General features: G+C 39.1%; 2 protein-coding genes across 12 annotated transcripts in view; one reads left to right on the top strand and one right to left on the bottom strand.

Moving 5' to 3' along the window:
- Window positions 1–1156: 1156 nt before the first annotated feature.
- brms1la (BRMS1 like transcriptional repressor a) lies at window positions 1157–5574 on the bottom strand. Of its 2 annotated transcripts, none has more exons than XM_047393095.1 (9): window positions 5437–5574; window positions 4137–4309; window positions 3317–3407; window positions 3104–3231; window positions 2946–3025; window positions 2767–2863; window positions 2606–2695; window positions 2456–2520; window positions 1157–2355 (listed from the first exon to the last, which is right to left on the bottom strand). In XM_047393095.1, exons 2-9 carry the CDS (start codon window positions 4273–4275, stop codon window positions 2257–2259), a joined length of 789 nt encoding a protein of 262 aa, XP_047249051.1. In that variant the 5' UTR covers window positions 4276–4309; window positions 5437–5574; the 3' UTR covers window positions 1157–2256. The 2 variants fall into 2 exon arrangements, with proteins under 2 accessions (XP_047249051.1, XP_047249049.1); XM_047393093.1 differs by lacking the exon at window positions 5437–5574 and adding an exon at window positions 4756–4905.
- ralgapa1 (Ral GTPase activating protein catalytic subunit alpha 1) overlaps window positions 5446–20819 on the top strand; it is a 108998-nt gene continuing 93624 nt past the window's right edge. For 9 of the 10 annotated variants that reach the window (XM_047393082.1, XM_047393086.1, XM_047393088.1 and 6 more), the window contains exons 1-10: window positions 5446–5578; window positions 12657–12767; window positions 12871–12920; window positions 15414–15471; window positions 15652–15695; window positions 15832–16009; window positions 16109–16224; window positions 16537–16675; window positions 16771–16979; window positions 18393–18707. In XM_047393082.1, the coding sequence (XP_047249038.1) occupies window positions 5473–5578; window positions 12657–12767; window positions 12871–12920; window positions 15414–15471; window positions 15652–15695; window positions 15832–16009; window positions 16109–16224; window positions 16537–16675; window positions 16771–16979; window positions 18393–18707 (1326 nt within the window). In that variant the 5' untranslated portion in view covers window positions 5446–5472. The remainder of the gene's footprint in view (window positions 5579–12656; window positions 12768–12870; window positions 12921–15413; window positions 15472–15651; window positions 15696–15831; window positions 16010–16108; window positions 16225–16536; window positions 16676–16770; window positions 16980–18392; window positions 18708–20819) is intronic. The other variant, XM_047393081.1, reaches the window with a different exon arrangement.

The raw sequence follows: 20819 nt of genomic DNA, 5'->3' as shown, positions 1-20819 counted from the left end.
CGTAATTAGTATTCATTGTTAAGTTGCGTTATTGAAATAAACGTACTTCATAGACTAATGTATTGGGAACATCTGTTTTGGGGAAAAATACTTCAAGCCAAAATGATATACAACAGGAGTTAGCAACGCTGACGTCCTGCATCATCTTATTTAAATGTTTGGAGTATTTAAGCCTATCACCACCTAATGACACATTAATTTATCAAGCCTGTTCAAGCAGGCCCACTAAGACCAGAATTATCCACCCCTTATCTACATGGTTTCATAATATAAAATAATGTTTAGCTTCTCTTTCTATACAGCCCAGATAGGTCTGAGTTGTATAGAAAGAGAAGCTAAACATTTTGGTTGGTAAATTGTTAAAACAAAAACTACAAAGTATGCATTGAGAAATGCAAATTCAGGAGAAAATCGTATTACATCTAATGTACGATCTGATTATAAAGTTGCAAAGTTTGAAGAAAAGGAAAATGTTAAAGTTATAGTAAAGTATATCTTAACTAATAGTTTAGATGCAGATACAATTTAATAGCAACACGTTTACTTTCCCTGAACTAACTGGTGATTTTCTTGGAATTTCCCAAACATACCAGTTTATCTGTCTTAGATTATGTTACTTTGACAGAACTTGTACATTTTCTCACACTTTACTATCCAGAACTGACAGGTTTCTTTCTAGAAATAGTAAGTTACTTTCTAAAAAAAATTCTAAATTACGTTTCATGGCTTACAGATACGGTTACCTGAAGCTAATGTACAATATTAAAAGCCATGAAGTCAGAACAAAACTCTTCATTGCATTACAATGCGCCTGCCTTGTTTCAAATACTTCATTTTACATGGGAATGTCACTGCAAATATTGACTAACTCCAATTAAAATATAAAGCCAAGTAGTTTTAACAGGACTGCTTTGAGCATTGTGATTTAACGCTCTCTCAGCAATTCCTGCCTACATTTTTGTGTTTTAGGTTCTGTAAGCACACTGGGAGCACTAATGTGGAAAGCTGTTTAATATTTAATTCATCCAAGTTATGTAATAACCTGTGAAAATCTAGAGCTTGGTGCTCTAAGGGCCCTCTTGGTCTGGACGTATTGAGCTAATCAATCAATGTGTTGTTTTTTTTATTCTCTATCCTGTTTTCACAGAGACACGAGAACGTAGAAAAACTTTTATTTGCAAAACCCAACCTCAGAACTAACAGGAAAGACACAACTGTACCCAACACATGAACAACAAACCTCATGTGTATTAAACTGAATCTGAAGAAAAACAAAACAAAACAGCCCTTATTGCTGATCAAATGGAAACTTGGAGGATGACAAAGAAATGTGCCTGGATTTTAAAAATTCTCAACATTTCTAATCATATAAAAAGGTTGCTTTAAAACAAAAAGAGGTAGGTGGCAACATTCTGTGCTGCGATCTGCTCTGAAGCACCAAGAAAAGTTCTTGATGTGGTTATTGATATTATTCCCTAGTAAACTAAAAGACATTAAGGCTAAAGCGTCCAACATGTAATCTGGGTTGTTTGATTAAGAACGTCATGATATAAAAAATAAATCATGACACAGAAAAGCGTCCTAGCTCAGCCAGACCACATTAATAACTCTCCAATCTGTAAACTAAAAATGTATTTTTTTTTTTACTGTTTAACCAATATAAAAAGACAACGGTATCCTCATCCAATACTAGTTTCCTGGAAATTACAACACTAATTTAAAGCTGTTCAGGTAGGTGACAACTAACACTGGGAACTGTTTACTTATTATTGCTCCTATTTTGAAGGACAGCTTCTCAGAAAAGAGCTGACTCACAGGGAGTAGCTGAAAATATACCTCCAATAAAAAAAAAAGAAGTCAAAAACAGAGAAAAGATTCAGAGAACAGTTTTCCTATTAGAAGCTTTGTAGACGTTTTAACCAGCACTACGACTTGACCGTTTACTGATGTTATTTGTTCACCCAAAAACAAGTGAAAACCTGGTGTAACGTTTTGCATTAAAGTTTAACAAGAAACATACAGATTGTAAAAGCCTGAGTCTAAACCGAAGCAGCCACATCTATATGATGGATCACTAATGTTGAAGAGTTTTTATAGTGCAGGAAAACTTGCACGACTGGCAGCTTAAAATGTGAAGTTTTAATCGCCACCAGATGTGGGGAGTAGTAATCTTCATATTTGTGTCCCATGTACGTCTGCTTGTGCACTGAATGCGTCAGAGGTACTTTTGAGCTTTTAAACATGCATATGGGCTTCTCAGCAGTTGAGAATCAGCCTGTTTTTGTCGGGTCTGATGGAGAACCCGCAGCTGTCGGCGTCAACCCTCACTCTGTGAGGGCCCAAGGTGGCTACAGCCTGCAACACAAAAAGCAAACATGGGGGGAAAAAAAGTTGTTAAAGGTGCAGAAAAAAAACATATGATACTGCAAAAACAGAGATAAACTTGCATGTGCACCTTTCTGATTGCTGTCCAGTCTTCTAGGATGTCCAGATCCGGTAGCATATAGACAATATATGGACGTGAACGGGGTTAAGGACACATCTAATGCCTAACACTTAAAGGAGACATATATTTTGACATCAGACATTGAGACATGAAGGATATCAGAAACCACAGAAGGTCGACTCCTCTTCTTATCTGGACTTAAAGCATCACGTCTTGTCTTCTTCCCAGACAGCTCATCATTCCACAGCTCTGAACAAAGACAAGATGACTCAGAGGTGTTGCAAGAAGCTTCAGAAGCAACACTGCAGTCACTTTGTTACCTGATGTGATGTCTATACTGTGTCTGTCCTCCTCCAGTCTTCTAATTTTCTCCTCCAACTCACTCTGCACTGTATCAAACAGCAGCAGTTTCTCGCTCTGCTCACAGAGACATAAGTTATGAACTAAAACAAAGTTCAGCCATTCAGGAGAAACTTAAAAGAAAATCAGTGCTTCTAACCTCCCAGTGTTGGCATGCAGCCTGGATTTCACAGTCGTACTTGTTCCTCACAGACTCCAGACACAGCTCTCTGTAAATACCTGACAGACAGAAGATATGGGCTGTAAGACTGAACACTGCGGGAGGACTAAAGGAATTTGTAAATTAGTCAAATTTACCTGCTACTTTAGTGCGGACCTGCATGTTCTCCAGCAGTACCGCTAGAGGATCCAGATATTCCACTGCCCGTCCGGCCTCGACTGCAGCCAGCTTGCAGTTCACCTGGCTGAGTCGCTCTCGATACAACCTGCACGCCAGAACATAAGGAAGCACGGATTTAAATCATTGTTATCACACTGAACAAAGTGAAAATAAATCAGCATAGGTCTTACTGGTCTTTCAGATTGTTAAACTGTTTCTCCAGGTTGGACATTTCATCTAGACACTCTGTTCTTCTCCGCTCACAATCTTCCTCATCCATTTCTGGAAAATTCAGAAGGATCAAACATACTTGTTCAATGCCTTGAAACAGTACTTATATACTTTGAACTTTTTCACATTACAGCGCTCCTGATTTATGGAAACCTTTTTTGCTGTAATTACAGCTGCATGTCTTTGGGGTTATGTATCTACCACCTTTGCATATTTAAAGAATGAAAGTTTTGTCAAATCCTATTTCTAAAGTTTCTCAACCTCAGTCAGATCGGATCCAGAGCATCTGTCAAAAGCTATTTTCAAGCCTTGCCACCGACTCCCAATTGTATTTAGGTCTGGACTTTGCCATTGTAACACATAAACATGCTTTGACCTAAATCATTCCATTGTGGCTCTGACTGCATGTTTAAGGTCATCGGCAGCTGGAAGGTCAATGTCTGCCCCAGTCTCAGGTCTTTAGCAGGCTCTAACAGGCTTTCTTCCAGGATTTTAACACATTTTAAATAGAGGTAACAGAGGAAAGTGTGCTAAATACAAATGCATGCCAACATTTTCAGATTTTTATTATTAAAATGTTTTGAAAGCCATGTATTTTGTCCTTACACTTTACAATTATGCACAACTTTGTGTGGGGTTATCACATAAAATCCCAATAACATACATTGAAGTTTGCAGCTGCAAAATGTGAGAAAGTTTAAGGCGTATGAATACTTTGGCAAGGCACTGTATGTATACATATTATAAAAACAACTGTAACCAACTCCTGGGTTTCCTCACCAGAGGTGTCTCCATCCTCGGAGACAGAGGAAGTGTCCGATTCTTCCTCGTCTGAGGTGGAAGCTTCATGCTCCTGTTCTTCTACCTCCATCTCATCTGCTACGCTCTCCTTCTTCTCTCGCTCGCGGTGCACTGGCATAGCACCAACAACTCCACCTTAGACTCTAAACGCTCTAAAACAGAAGTGTGAATGAACGATTCGTTTCAGATGTTTTGCATGCAAACAGCAAATTCAAGTATACATTTTTAAACAAAAATCTAGTTGTATTCTTTTATTTCATTAAGGCAACAGGGACGAGTCATTTATCGCGTTTCTGCATTAAAGACTGATTAAATGGAAACATTTACTATTAATCATGTTTCCACATTGTCCTGTTTATACCACGTGTATCTGAGGGGGAATAAAATCCATAACTTTAAACGATTGATACACTTGTTGGTTAAAATGTAACGTAACGTAAGCCAGCGTATTACTTGTCTTGTATATTTGATTAATAATTCAACTTTACAAACAAATAAAGTTAGCACTTTGTTAGCATGTTAGCAAACCAGTTAGATAACAATCAGTATCATACCACAAATTCGCGGAAGAAGTAATTATTTTTGAATCACAACTCACGTTGCTGTCGAGAAAGGTGACGATTACGAGAGCCTTTTCAAATGAAAATATGTGCAAAATAATGTTAAAATGTATTTTTTTTGCACACAACTTGTGTACCTGCCATGCTAAAAACAAATCTCAGAAATGCGGTTTTAGTTAACATGGGAACTGTAGTTTTCTTCAATGCAAAGACTAAATAATCATGCGCCTATGAAAGGGGCCGAAAACTACACTACCCAGAAGTCGCGGGTCTATGGCGGAGAATTCCATCAGGATTTTTTGAAGACGTTAAAAAATTTAAATGTGGGTGACCTTTTATTTTTTTATACAAATAAAAATGTATCGAACATGTAGTTCAACAACTTTAATAGAAGTTTGAAGGCTGTTGGGTTGAATTTGTGTTGAATTTTTCTGCTATCTGCCACTTCGTTTCCGCCATGACAGCCACCGTCGTTCGAGCAGCGGACCAGAGTGGAAAAAGGGAGGTGCGATGGATGGATGCGTCGCCCTGCTACGTTTTACACCTTCGCCTTTAGTTTAATCAGAATGGGGCCGATTTTACCGCTGGATATTTTCGGTCCTGTAGCAGTGAGCTGGTATTAATGAAGCAGGGGCGACGAGGTTCCATTGACGGTTAAAGATTAACGTCTGAGGCTGTTTCTGCGGCTCAGCTAGCAACCTCTTGCTTCTTATCCTCACCGTCGCATTTTCTTTCTTGTATCTCCTGCCTCGGGAATGTTTTCCAAAAAGCCTCATGGAGACGTTAAAAAATCAACACAGAAAGTGTTGGACCCGAAGAAGGACGTGTTGACGAGACTCAAGCATCTCAGAATTGTCATAGGTGAGTTAAAAAGCCCCAGTAAGCAGCTAGGAGGCTAGCTGGTGTTTCATGCCTGAGCAGTATGCATTGTGTACATGCTTGGTACATATCAAGCCACTCTCAAAACATCTTTAAATTGCTGTCAGTGGGACTAAATCAACAAATAGTTTCAGTTATTTAACCTTATGTCTTCATTGATTCCTCAATGTAGTTGTTTTAGAACATTAAGGAATTGATTGTGATATTTTAAGCATTTGTTTATGTTAAAAATAACAATTTTCCTACACATTTGACACATGTTGCAATATTTACACAAATCTGTGGTTTCAATAATAAATAATATATTTATGTATCATGTTTTAAGTATAAAAGTATTTTACATGGTGCTTTAGATGCAAGGAGCCTAGTTGTCTGAAGTTATTTAATCAGACTGACAGTAATTTGGGTATTGTGTAAATAGTTTAATGTTTAATGACACTCTTGGTTTCTGTTTATTTTTTTTAAAAGAGGAGTTTGGAAATCATGAATTTAGTTTGTAAATAAACTGTTTTTTTACATAGATAGTTTCAGAAAATGTTTGTAGTACTATTGGAGCACCTTAAAGTTGTATTTTGTTTTTCAGATTTTTCTCTTAATATAAGTTGTATATACAAACACGACGCTTTGATGGTACTTTTAGCATGATTAGAAGTAGATACATTTTTAATCCAGTGATTTTCAGACTTAAGGAACAGTTCAAATACTTCAGCTTTAAAGTTGTACAGTGGCTCTCAAAAGTATACGCATTAAAGTTAAAATGCCATGTTTTAAAAAAAAGGATGAGGCCATATTAAATCCTTTCCTTACGGTTTTCCACCTGTACTGTGACATATATCCACCATTTCATTGATAACCAAATCTCTTAGGGTAACCCCCCAGTAAAAACAACGTCATCAGTCTGCCCACACCTTAAACCAGAACTTTGTTGAAGCAGCTTTGATTTATTCTCAGCATTCAGTCTTCCTTGTAATAATTATAAAAATACATTTTATTTGTAAAGGGTTTTTCTGAACACACAGGCACTTTACAAGAATCAAGCAAAATTACAAAAAGAGCAGTTAAGGACATCATACAAATGAAGGAAGAAAAAAAAAAAACTGTAAATACATAGTACTGGACATAAAAAAAAAAAAAACACAAGCATGAAACAGGACATTAACCATACATTAAAAGCTGTTCTGAAAAGGTGAGTTTTGAGATTTGATTTGAATGTGGGTAGGTCTGTACATGGAGGGCTTTGTGGGTGAGAAGGAGTACTTTGAAATGAATGCGCTGAGGGACAGGCAGCCAGTGGAGCTTCTGAAGAACTGGGGTGATATGGTCACGGGAGCGGGTGTGGGTGAGCAGGCGGGAAGCAGAGTTTTGTTTGTGCTGGAGTTTATTGAGGACTTTGGACGATGAACCATAAAGAATACTGTTACAGTAATTGAGTCTGGAGGTAATGAAGGCATGGATGAGAATTTCAGCAGCTGAGAAAGGGAGTGATGGGCGGAGATGAGCAATATTTTTTAGATGAAAAAAGCAGTTCTTGTGATGTGGTTGACGGGATGTTTAAAGGAGAGGTTGCTGTCAAAGATGATTGCTCATATTTTCAGGAGGAGCAGACAAGATCCAGGGTGTGACCACGAGAGTGAGTTGGGAAGTTAATATGTTGTGTGAAATTGAGGTAGTGTAGTAGATCCAGGAACTCAGTAGCAGGTTTGCAGTTTGTGTCGTCGCTGTGGAAATGAAAATCACCTAAGAGGAGGACTGAAGGTGGGATGGCACATAGTTGGGTCAGAAAGTCAGAGAAATCGGAGAGAAATGGGGTTTGTCTTAGGGGGTTGATAAATGACTGCAATGACTAGAAGAGTGGAACCAGGCAGCTTAAAAGCAAGATGTTCAAATGAGGGAACGTCAGGAAAAAGATGGATGTTGTTTTAATGTCCATTCTATGTACAGCTGCAACTCCACCTCGTCGCCCGTCTCTGCGTGCTTTCCTTAATGTATGTGAAGCCGGGGGGTGTGGTCTGATTTCGTGAGAAATAATCCAGGGGTTTGTGCCATGCTTCAGTGAGACAGAGGAAATCAAGATTATTATCCGTTATAAATTCATTAAGAATGAGTGAGGCCTTTATTGTTGAGGGAGCGAGTATTGAGCGGAGCCAATTTTAGATGGTGTTGCTTTGTGAAGAGCTCTGAGGACCATGGAAGTGGATGGAGATTGGACAGATTCACATGTTGCTTTTTGTGATGACGGAAAGAGGAAGTTGGATTGCGACAGGACCAGGTAGAAGGGATGGGGTTAGTTGATGGGAAATTATAGGAAAACATATGATCCAATCTGATCCAAATGACGAATATAGATGGTTTTTAAAGCTGTGGAGATCTGAGGTGAAGTAGAGTGATGGCATGGTCCGGGTGAAGAGGTATTGGTAGCAGATACCTGGGCCTGGTAGTGGATGGCTGTAGCAGGTAGCTGAACCTGGTGGTGGATGCCTTTTGTGACCACCTGCCATCAGTTATAGTGAATCTGATTAACTTGAAAGTTTCAGCTGTCATGGTGAGATTTTTCTGACGACTCATTTGCATCTTTCTAGGTATGGGCTAAGCTATAGGATTGCATTACGGAAAATTTTTATTACAAAGAAAGCACCCAGACAGACCCACTTTGACCAAACCTTTTGGGAGGATGTGTTAAGTTTTGATAAAGCCAAATGTTTTGGCCACAATTCCAAAAACAACCGAGTACATTACTTAAAGAACTCCATACCGACAGCAAAATATGGTGGTTGACAGCATCATGCCCTGGTGTTACTTTCCTCTGATCTAACTGGAGTGTATTTGTCGATGCGGATGAAATTGCAAACAGTTCCAACGACCAGCCAGTTTTGAACCATGACTTTAAGGTGTGTGCTAGAAAGCTATAGATGAGGACAGCTTTTATTACTCAGCATCACAGTGAGCTTAAGTATACGTCACAATCAACAAAATAATGGCTACATTAGAAGAAAATTAACCTTTCAGAAGGGCCTCCTAAAAGAAAACCAAAATCCACTGAGCATAAACTCCATGATTCTGCTTTGTATAAATTACTGTTTGACCAGTTGGACACAAAACATGAAGGGACTGTTGTACAATCAATAACAAGCTAAAGTAATGCCATCATCACAGAGCGTTAACTGAATAGAATCTCAGGTGTGTTTTGCGATCTGCACAAGAACCTGAAGAGTAGGAAGTGCTGAGTGGGTTTTCTTACGCTTTAACCCCAAAAACAATTTAGAATGTGTTGGAGAAACAAGGTGATGACCTGATATTATACCTGACGGAGCTGTGAGTGCTCATGCGAGCGTCTGTCTCACTAATAGCTCCTGCCGGATGGGGAAATAGCCTCTAGTATTTCCTCTCTGTGTCCAGCACAGTAGCTGAACTTCCTCTGTTTTTGTCTTTGCAAGAAACGGGTGTGGCCCCTCTCTGTGCTCTGTAGGACATTCCAAATTATGATAACTACCACAGAGACATGCGAAATACATGTGAAATATGAGTGCACCGAGAGAGTTTTAATAGTTCAGACATGCATGATGTAAGAGCTCTGAATCGCTCTGAATTCAGGAAAAAGTGCTACTTCAGTTAATCTTGTTGTTGTAAACTTGAGGGTCAATGTACAGATATCCAGCCCAACGTGGCTTATTTATAAAGTACTTATACTCTTTTCTGTACAGAAAAATAAACAAAAGACATAATATAGCTAAGTTGTATAAAGAAAAAAGTAGGACCAACCATGCGAAACAAAAAGCAAAATAATTTCAAACTTGAGAAACAAATAGCATTTATATAGGTGCATGTTGGAACCACCTCAAATGATGGCAGCTCCACTCCAAGCAAAGCTCAGCAACCCTTTGAAGGGAGCTCATTTCAGCCACTGGTATCCAGGACCTTGTTCTTTTAGTCATTATCTGTAGCTCAGGTTCATAGGTAAGGGACTGAACACTGATGGTGCAGTAAATTGGGTGCTTTACCTGCGTGAAGCTTGCCTCACAAACATTTCTGTTAGCTTAGTGTTGGTTTTTGGTAGCAAAAATTTTTGTTTGTGCTGCAGCCCTTTTTAAAGATATTGATAAAAATTTAAGGAAGGTCATCTACGATCAACCTGTCCACTCCATACTACTCAGCTCAAACAGAAATAGTGTCAGAGGTTTGTGCTGCAAAGGTTTGTGGTGCCTTTTTTTAAAAGATTATGATTTAAAAAGATCACCCAGAGGTTGTTTATACTTCAATATCTTGAAAGTGGCGGTGGCACATAAACATTTTTGCGACCCAAACCAGCACAAGCAGAGCCCAAATCATTGATGCCATTTTTGTTTGAGTTGGGTAAAGTGAAGGGGGGCAACGTCAGTCAGGTGAGAGACGAGCCTTTTGGCTGATCTCTTTATTCACAATGACAGATTTACTGCAGATGAAGCCTCAATCCATCTGTCCATCTCCAACTCCCTCTTGCCACCACTGAGTAATATGACCCATCTTCTATAGCTGCCTATATGTGCATGGTTGTGGGGGTTTGGTCCCTGTCTCCAGCGGTCTCCAGCGGTGAGAGGTGGGGTACACCCTGAACAGGTCGCCAGTTCATCATGAGGTAACAGACATGCCCATACACTTCTAAGGGCAACTTAGAGAGATCAATTAGCTGAAAATGCATGATTCTGCACTGTGAGAAGAAAGAAGTTTGTGCAAGCATCTCCATTTCTATGATTCATTGCTTCAGCAAAGGCTTTAATGTAATATATAACTTACCCAAAACAAAGCTTAGGGTAAATACAATCTTTCTGTTTGTTTCATCTGAAATGACAGGGCGTAGGTTTCACCCTATTATTAGAATTCAGAATCTAAAAGAGATTAAGAGTCACCTACAAAGTTTTGATAAAAGTTTTTTTTTTTATGTCAGCAGCAGTAGGAGTAGATAAACTTCTTGGCCAAACCACTGAGACCTTACAAGGGAAGGCCCTCTGACACTGATGTGAGTTCGACTTGCAGCTGTCGTATAAGCAAAAACCCAAAATGTGCCTTTGCACGGTCCCATGAGCATCAGCAGAACATCCCACAGTCAGCCAGAGGTGTCTGAGTGGGGAAAATATACAGGGCCAAAACAAATGACAAAAATACTAATGGCACCAAGTAAATTTGCAGAAGTCAGATGAAACACTGAGCTCATGTTTCTCACAACTACTTCCTGATCAGGAGTGGGCAGTCTTTAGCAAGTCATTTTTATACATTTTACTGCAGATACATTTAAACTGTTATTAATCAAAGAATGCTGATGGATGGAATACTGATTTACATTGCTTAAGAATGTTGATAAAGCCTTCATCTTTATTTTGTAATACTTGTCTTGTTTATGTTATTTGTTTCATTTAAAATGTGTCTCTTGGAGTGGAAAAATAAATTGAGATTAAAGAAAAGTCAAGTGCAGTGGAATGCTATTAAGTTAGAAGAGTGTTAGCAAGAAGCCCCCCGACTGTTTATTGAACTTCAGATACAGTAGCAGCAATGTGCATTCATCCTGGCTGTGGAACGGTGGGCCAGATCTTTACCCCTGTATTGTGCTGACAGGTTCATGGGAGTTTGATTGTTCAGTCTGGTTGTCAGAGGGAAAACTGTGGAATGGTTCGTCTGAGTCTCTGCCTTAAATGGAAAAGTTCAGTTATCTTGTTGTCTTGTTCAGGAGTGATGGCAGCAAGGAGCAGGTGATCAGTTAACAAACTGTGGATCTGCTTGCGGTAAAGGCGGCATCTTTCAAGTAGAAAGGCAAAGTTCTTGATTTACGAATATTTTTATTTCCCTACCCTTACCTACCTTGCCTAGCCTAGAAATGTGCAGGGTGCATATACATTCAATCTCTTTTGATTTGATATCCCTAAATAAAGTCAAGTGCAACCAGTTGCCTATAGAAATCACCTAATTGGTAAATAAATTGTAATCTCATTTCTCCAGCGGTTCTGGGAAGGCCTCAGAGGCTTGTTAGAAGAGTTTAGTAAACAAACAACACAATGAATACCAAGGAGCACAGCAGACAGGTCAAGTTTAATTGGGAAATAGCTGAAAGCAGAGTTGTGTTTGGATCAATTCATTTCAAATCCCAAGCTTGAACACCTCATGGAACACTGTTCCACTGTCCAACATCTGAAACTGTAAATAGGTTCCACCACTGCAAACAAAATATTCTTTTGACCAGTCAGTCAGTCATTTTCTATCGTTTATTCCATAGTGGGTCGTGGGGAAGCTGGTGCCAATCTCCAGCTGTCTATGGGTGAGAGGCAGGCTACGCCCTGGACAGGTCGCCAGTCCATCACAGGGCTCTTTTGACAGGACAACTAGTAACTGCACTCCATATATTAATGTATTCATTTTTGCCTATTTTTATTATTAACTGTATGCAAAATGCTATGTGTGAATGGAGAACTAACGGGACATCACCCAGAACACAGCTTCCCCATGGTGACACATGGTGGTGGCAGCATCCTGCTGTGGGAATGCCTTTCTTTACCAGGGACAGACTGATACAAATTGATGTTCAGAGATGCTCTCCATCCAATCTGACTGAGTGGGAAAATATCCCACCCCTATACATGCAAAGCTGCTAGAGACATCCTGTAAAAGACTTGCAGCTGTAATTGTAGCCAAACGTTTGTTGTTCAGGTATTTTCTCAAGGAGGCTGAATAAAAATCCCACACAATGCGACACTTTTTTTAATTTACTAGGGGTATGAACACTTTTGCAAGGGACTTTATGGGCATTAGATGTGGATCATAAATGAAAGTAATATATCCTGGACACAAGAGGCTGATTTAGGCTTCTTCTGTACATCTGGGAAAGCTGTGAGACTCCCAGAATAAGCAGGATCATGTCACTGGGAAGAGCAATGAATTCCTTCCCGAACCTGTTACCTCCCGGACTCCATCTTCGTTAGGTGGAAGAAAACAGATTGAGGGATAATTAGCATTGTTTTCTTAGCCTCCGTGTTTCCCTTCTTAACGTGTGTCCTAGTTACATCCAGGCCTAATTCTACCTGTTTCTTCTTCCCAGAAAATTCTGAGGCTCCAGATCTGAAGCAGTTCTTTGACTTCTACTATTACCATATCTACTATGTCTTCTTTGAAAACTTTGTCACCATTGAAGTCAGCCTCAAGCAAAAAGGTAAAGTTTAAGCATTGTTTAAATGCCCAAAACAGTTATTTATCATCCTCCAGTTGCCTCGTTGTGATTGTTTTGTCTGTTTATGCTGTTCTATGTTTTACAGGTCACAAGTCTCAGAGGGAGGAGCTGGACTCAATCCTCTTCATTTTTGAGGTAATGGGTCCAGAAAGTACTATTGTATCATTTCACTGACTGTATGTACTTCACTCTGGGAAACAAGGGTCTTAATGTATCAGTGAGTTATATCAGCAGATTATATTGGGATTTGTTGTTTGAGTAAGAAGTCTGCAGTCTCCAGTTGGATTTATTGTTGGGTACAGAGAAGAACCCAAACATTTGGTGTTATCACTATATGATTCCAGGAGCCCCAACTTCCTCCAAACGACTGGCTGATTGCATCTGTTTTGTAGCATCCAGGATAAGATAGCTGAGCAGCTATCTAATCGACCTCCAACTAGTTGCTGCCTTACAGGCTTCAAAATTTGACCAGCAGTGGAAAAAACACAATGTATGTTATAAAAGTAAAAAACACTGTTGTTACATAAAAGTTTATGAAGCTAAAAAAGGAGAAAAACTGCTGAGTCTGCTCAGACACATGGGCCATTTGACAAATCAGCTACATATTTCTACCATTTATAATATCCTTTCATACTTCCCTCCCATTATTGTGTAATCTTGTTTAAACTGTTTATCGGCATGTGAGAAATTATTGAAATATAGATAGTTTCAAACGGTGTGAAATTGCAAAGGACTGGTGGATTGTTGCCTCGACGGCTCGATGCCGTCTTCAATTTCTCCATTTCTACGGAGCCCACACTGGATCTACAGGTGCTGGTCAAAAAATTAGGATATTATGAAAAATTGTATTTATTTCAGTAATTCCATTCAAAAAGTTTAACTTGTATATTATATTCATTCATTATACAGACTGATATTTTTCAGAGGGATATTTTTCATGTTTATTTCTTAAAATTTTGATGATTATAAATAATTAATCCAAACCCTAAACTCAGTATCTCAGAAAATTTGAATATTGTGAAAAGGCCTTTAAATAGTCTCTCAGACTAGTTCTGTAGGCCACACAATCATGGGGAAGACTGCTGACTTGACAGTTTTCCAAAAGACGACGGTTGAACCCTTGCAGAAGGAGGGCAAGACACAAAAGGTGTCTGTGTCCAAGCACATTAATAGAGAGGCAAAGGGAAGGAAAAGATGTGGTAGAAAAAAGTGGACAAGCTATAGGGATAACTGCACCCTGAAGATGATTGTGAAACAAAACCCAGTCAAAAATGTGGGGGAAATTCACAAATGTGGACTTCAGCTGGAGTCGGTGCTTCATAACCACTACGCTCAGACGTAGGCAAGACATGAGGTTCAGTTGTCGCATTCCTTGTGTTGAGCCACTCTTGAACAACAGACAGCGTCAGGAGTGTCCTGCCTGAGCTAAAGACAAAAAGGACGGGGCTGCTCCTGAGTGGTCCAAAGTTATGTTCTCTGATGAAAGTAAATTTAGCATTTCCTTTGGAAATCAAGGTTCCAGAGTCTGAAGGAAGAGAGGAGAGGCACAGAATCCCCGTTGCTTGAGGTCCAGTGCAACGTTTCCACACTCAGTGATGGTTTAGGGTGCCATGTCATCTGCTGGTGTTGGTCCACTGTGTTTTCTGAGGTCCAAGGTCAACGCAGCCATCTACCAGGAAGTTTCAGAGCACTTCATGCTTCCTGCTGCTGACCAACTTCATGGAGATGCAGATTTCATTTTCCAACAGGACTTGGCACCTGCACACAGTGCCAAAGCTACCAGTGCCTGGTTTAAGCGCAATGGTATCCCTGTTCTCAATTGGCCAGAAAACTCGCCTGACCTTAACCCCATAGAAAATCTGTGGAGTATTGTGAAGAGGAAGATACAATACGCCAGACCCAACAATTCAGAAGAGCTGAAAGCCACCATCAGAGCAAGCTGGGCTCTCATAACACCTGAGCAGTGCCACAGACTGATCGACTCCATGCTACGCCACATTGCTGCAGTAATCCAGGCAAAAGGAGCCCCAACTAAGTACTGAGTGCTGTACATGATCATACTTTTCATGTTCATACTTTTCATTTGGCCAACATTTCTAAAAATACTGTTTTTCTATTGGTCTTAAGTGATATTCTAATTTTCTGAGATACTGAATTTTCAGTAGTTGTCCTTTATAATAAAAAAATAAAAATAAACATTTGAAATAGATCAGTCTGTGTGTAATGAATTAATATATAAAATACAAGATTCACTTTTTGAATGGAATTACTGAAATCAATCAGTTTTTTCATGACATTCTAATTTTATGACCAGCACCTGTAGATTTGATGGGACCAAATGCTAAAGCTCTGGAAGATAATGCTCTTTGTAATGATGCAAAATGTTTTTTTGTTGCATCATGATATTTAACAATAATATTGCATTGTGATGTTTTCCAAATAACATGTACTTGAGAAAAGAATGAACTTAAATGACTGAATTAAAGTACTGCTTTCCCATAGACTTGTTACGTCACCATTTATTTTCAAACTAAACAGCCACTTCATCTTCATTCTGATATTCTATCAAAATATTGGAAAAATCTGAACATTGGAAAAGAAATCTCTCAATTTATTTTTGTCTTTTAGAAAATCCTTCAGCTTTTGCCAGAGAGGATCCAGAGCCGGTGGCAGTTCCACAGCATCGGTAAGGCTTCCTTATTCTTTAAACATTTCACTGCCAGAGATTTTTCTCTCTAGGCTTGTTTCACATTTCCCAACAATTTAGCCGATACTCAGGCAACTCCTTTTTTTTAACAGCTTTCTTGTTTAAACTGTTACAGTAAAATAAATCTGATAAGTGAGTAAATAAATATTTCTCTCTCAGGATTGATTCTTAAGAAGCTGCTTCACACTGGAAACTCTCTAAAGGTAGTATAACATAATAGGAAGATCTTTTAATATCCTGATTACCTTATCATAGATTAATAAGTGTTAATTGAATTTTTCCAACTATTTCCTTTTTTTTCCTATTTTTTTTTTTTTTTTACTTTGATCCACATCTTAGATCCGTCGGGAAGGCGTGCGCCTGTTTTTGTTGTGGATGCAGGCGCTGCAGAGCAACGCCGAGCACGAGCAGCTCTGCATGTTCGCGTGTTTGATTCCTGGTTTTCCTGCTCCTCTCTTACGGGGGACCCCACGCACCCTGGACACTCTGATCAACCCGCCACTGAGTCTGACCGAGAGTTAGTACAAAAAAGCACCCACAAACGCACACTGTGGTTTGTATTCCACAGAGATTATGTTGGATCAGCTTTTAATATTCCTGGTTTTCCTTTCTGTAGCTCAAGTGACCCCAGAAGAAATCACACCACTGGTCGCTCCGCAGTCCGGTGATAAGAACCAGGACGACCTCACTGCCTACTTCCTTGAAGCCTTGCTGAAATACATGGTAAACCAGGTATTATCCATTTTCTTACTAACATATTTACTGAAATCATGACACCCTTAACCATGCCGCCATGCTTTACTAATATCACTAATGGTAAACACGGGAGGAATGGGGCCATGCTGATCGTACTGATTTTAAAAGCACATTACATCCCCTGCTTGTAATTTCTTTGCTTGCTGCCTTCACCCACATGTGTGCAAACATTCACACACTGATAAGATTCTCCCTCTGACACAATGGTGCTCTTCTCTGCTTGTTCCTATTTTGCGTGTCCTAATTTCTCTTTGTAACACAAGGTTTTTGTTTGTGCGTATCGACCAGGCAAAGTCTCTAGAGTGGCGGTGTAAAGAGAACCATGAACGTGGCTTCAGCTTCCTCTTTGGTCACTTCAGGAAGTTTTACCTTCCTCACATATTTCCCAATTTCGCCATGGAAACAAGCCTTTACAACCCCATCTTGGGTCAGTACAGCTACTGCATGAAGATTTAGTACTTACATGAATTACATTTGTGTGTTTTGCTTTAGCACAATCAAAGGAGTTTTCTCTGTTTGTAGATGTTCCCCCGATGCGTCCTAAGCCCTATTACAGTGTGGTGCGCCGAGAGCTGGATGGCGGTGAGACGGTGTACTGCACCAAGGAGAGCTTCCTTCAGGCCAGAGTTATCTTTATCCGCTGGCTCGTTTCCTTCTGGTTGGAACCACGACCAAACACTCAAACACAGATCCCAGGAACAGAAGGCGAGAACGTCCCGAAGAACATACAGGTACGGTTCCCCAACTATGGGGCTTTTTAAGGATTTGTAAAAACAAGAATTATGTGCACAGGTTTGAATTTATTGTGGATTTTTTCAAATCCACATAGAGGCTCCAACTCAACTATTAGTAAGCCGCACCTTGACTACAGCATTTTTGTTGCCATCATCAAGCTTCTGGCATAATTCTGAGTGGGTGTTTGACACACATATTTGACAGATTTAGTAGAGTCTGTTTAAATCGATTTGTTTCCTGGCACAGACCAAACTTTTAAACATAAGGCTGGTTTCTAATATGAAGCCATGGGTGCTCCGCTTTAAACCCTGTTATTCTAAATGTGTTGCTTGACCACAGAGCGTGGCGGCTCTGTGCCAAGCTGAGCGACAAGCTAAGTGCAGTGGACTGCTGGGCTCTGCATCACTCTGTGAAGTCGTTTGGGTGCCCTTAAATCTGAACCACCCTGGTTCATGTCAACATGCACTGAGATGGAGGAGAAGCTAACAACCTCTTGATATTTGAGCTTTACACATAAGAATAAAGACATATTGTGATGTTGTAAAAAAAAGCATTTTTTTAAAGAAAATCTAGCATGAAATGAGATGTGTGTTTTTATATCACAGAAACTATCAGCTAAGAGTCTTTTGACACTGAATCACTATAGTTTTCTCAACAGCCGATGCCCTCTTTGACATATTTCTATCCTTTGTTTGCCCTGATCAGCTCTCTTCTCTCCTGCTTTATGTCCAAATTTTAACCATCTAGCTGTTGATTGGAGGTGTTGGAAGTTGAAGGACTGAGAGGTAGTCTCCTTTCTTCATTATTCCGTCCACTTAGTGCAAGGCAACATCATGCTAGACTGGTGGTACTGTGTTCTTGGCTCACCTTGTTTCCGTTATTCCTGCTTCTTGTTTTCAAAAAGAAAATTTTGTCTTGTCTGATTTTAAACCTTTTTCTCTAACTTGAATAAATCTGCAATTCTCCATCTAAGATCTTCATTGAGCCCTTTAGACTTTCTGTTTGAATTTTTGTTTAGTCCATTGAGTGCTGTCAGAGCATTTTTCGGCTGACAAGGAGAAATTCTGCTGTACAGAAGTTATTAGGCCTTCGCTTTGTTTAGAAAAGACTTTCAAAGATCTTCAGTAACCCTTATAAAAAGATTTAGGTAAATGTATTTATGTGTTTAGCCTGTATGCATAATTTTGACCCTGTGTTCTTGTTTCTGTTATCTGGAAAAAGAAAAGTTTAAAGAAATCATTAAAAACCTAAAATTAATGACGTTTATGCCCATGATGACATTATGTCTACTCCTGATGGGTTTTGTAAGTCAAGCGTTGAGGTGGTTGTTTGATTTTTTGTTTTTTTCACTTTGGGTTTTTAGTCAATGTGCAACCAATCTTGTAACTGTTATAATTCATTTAACGCAGCGAGCAGCAGCTGGATTAGCCGCTCGCACAGCAGGCAGCTCAGATGACGGCGGCGGAGGGGGGAGTCGGTCCGAGAGTCACCTAGAAAGAAGCGGGAGCTCCTTGGGGCCCGCAGGAAGCAGCATGGGAGGTTCGGGGGCTGTAGGAGAGCCTGAACAGAGCCACTCCAACACATCCACGCTGACGGAGAGAGAGCCCAGCTCCTCCTCCCTCTGCTCCATGGACGAAGAGCAGCTGACAGACATGGAGGTGGTGAGGAGAGTGCTGACGTGCTCCAGAACTAACGTCAACTTCATCATAGAGATCTTCAGACAGGTGAAAGAAAATACATTATTAGTGATGAGTTTAAACTTTAGCTCATTCTTTTCCCATCTGTTACAGAGAATCATAATTATGCTTTTTTAAATCATATTTAAAATTATAAAAAAAAAAAAAAAGTTTAACTTTTTCGTATAAGTTATAGATCTAAGGTTATTTGTACTTTGTTGACATATAGGGCTTCAATCTATAAAACTAAATGAAAATAAATTGGTGAATAAATGAAGAAACTGATTTAAAAATAATTATAAAAAAGAAATGTTCTTTCTCTCTCTCTTTCTTTCTTTCTCTCTCTCTCTCTTTCTTTCATTCTCTCTCTTTATTTCTTTCTCTCTCTCTCTTTCTTTCTTTCTCTCTCTTTCTTTCTTTCTCTCTTTCTTTCTTTCTCTCTCTCTCTTTTTCTTTCTCTCTTTCTTTCTTTCTCTCTTTCTTTCATTCTCTCTCTTTCTTTCTTTCTTTCTCTCTCTTTCTTTCTCTCTTTCTCTCTCTCTCTCTTTCTTTCATTCTCTCTCTTTATTTCTTTCTCTCTCTCTCTCTTTCTTTCTTTCTCTCTCTTTCTTTCTTTCTCTCTTTCTTTCTTTCTCTCTCTCTCTTTTTCTTTCTCTCTTTCTTTCTTTCTCTCTTTCTCTCTCTGTCTCTTTCTTTCTCTCTCTCTCTCTCTCTCTCTTTCTTTCTTTCTTTCTCTATCTCTTTCTTTCTTTCTCTCTTTCTCTCTCTCTCTCTTTCTTTCTTTCTCTCTCTTTCTTTCTCTCTCTCTTTCTTTCTTTCTCTCTCTCTCTTTCTCTCTCTCTTTCTCTCTCTCTCTCTTTCTTAATATGTTAAACATTTTTTGTTTTCAAATAAAACTGACTTTTCTTTGATAAAATACAATTGTCAAAATACCCCAGAGAGAAACGTTTTACAAAGGCAGGTTTTAGACGTCCACCTGCTCCAGCTGACTTACTACACTCAACTCATGGGATAATTTAAGCACACATTCTTTCAATTCTAGGCTTTTATGTATTAGGCCACTATAACAAATTATAACAGCAAGCAGCGCCTTTCAATAGTCCTAATTGTACAGGCTCATATTCACAAAGAATCCTAAGACTAACAGTAGCTCCTAGTAACATCATTCTAAGAAAAAACAGAGATATTCTTGTTATTCAATGAACAACAATAGATTAATAAAACGCTACCGGCTCCATCGCGCAGGGATCCACCCCCTTAATAGTTCAGTAAATGAGCACAAAAACCTCTATAACAATTAAATAGTTTCAGTGGCAAGATAGATTGAAGGTGTAACTTCAAGTAAGGTAATATTAGGAAGGATAAATAAATAATAGAAGCAATAATATATAAATAACCGTGAATTAAAAAGTGAACAAAATTACAAACAATATCTTACAGAATTATTTAAATATTTACAGACTGTAAAATTAACCTAAAAACTAAACTAAAAAAAGAATATAAATAAATAGAAACTCCAGACGAGATGCAGTACAATAATGGAAGCACTATATAATCAGAAGCAAGATGTAAATGAGGTGAATACATATTTGCTGTACTGTACATGATGATGTCAGTAGCCTAAATGGTCATCTGCAATGTTCCCCGTCTGTGGAGAAGTGCAGAATGCCTGTTTGCACCGTGATCCCAGGAGCAGTTCTACCTTTCAACACTCCTCTCTTCTCCACCAGCAGGCTTTTACCAAGCTAAATCTCACTCTACAAGAAGGCAAATACAGTAAAATGCTGAATTTTAATGTTATTATAAAATTCATTAATTAAAAATTGATGATGCATGAAAATGACCAGCATGGCAAGTCAAACATCATAATAAGCAAATCAAAATAATGACAAGCATGTGAATAAACTCATGTTGATGCTGTGTGACAAGGAATTTACTTTCGCTCATCATCATGATTAACACATTTCTGAATCCAGTCTAAATTCTATGATTGGTTCATTTCTCTCCATCAATCACTAGGAGTGCATTTGTTTTTTTGTTTGTTTTTTTTGTTGGCTTTTTGCAACGACCAATCACAGCTCTTAGAAGACATCGTCACACCTAACAACGGTGTCAACTGCTCCTCTTCACTAAGATAGGTGGTTAGGAAGTCTCCTCGCT

Source organism: Girardinichthys multiradiatus, chromosome 19 (assembly GCF_021462225.1).
Source record: "Girardinichthys multiradiatus isolate DD_20200921_A chromosome 19, DD_fGirMul_XY1, whole genome shotgun sequence".
NCBI lineage: Eukaryota > Metazoa > Chordata > Actinopteri > Cyprinodontiformes > Goodeidae > Girardinichthys > Girardinichthys multiradiatus.
Note: the sequence above shows the minus strand (reverse complement) of the source record. Positions and strands in the feature narration are given on the sequence as shown.

Bases quoted from the DNA above. Each gene is read 5' to 3' on its own strand.
- brms1la (XM_047393095.1), bottom strand. From the start codon at position 4,275: ATGCCAGTGCACCGCGAGCGAGAGAAGAAGGAGAGCGTAGCAGATGAG. The intron at 3,232-3,316 runs GTAAGACCTATG...TCTGGCGTGCAG, and splicing joins TTTAACAATCTGAAAGACCA to GTTGTATCGAGAGCGACTCA. The intron at 2,696-2,766 runs GTAACAAAGTGA...GTCTTTGTTCAG, and splicing joins CAGTATAGACATCACATCAG to AGCTGTGGAATGATGAGCTG.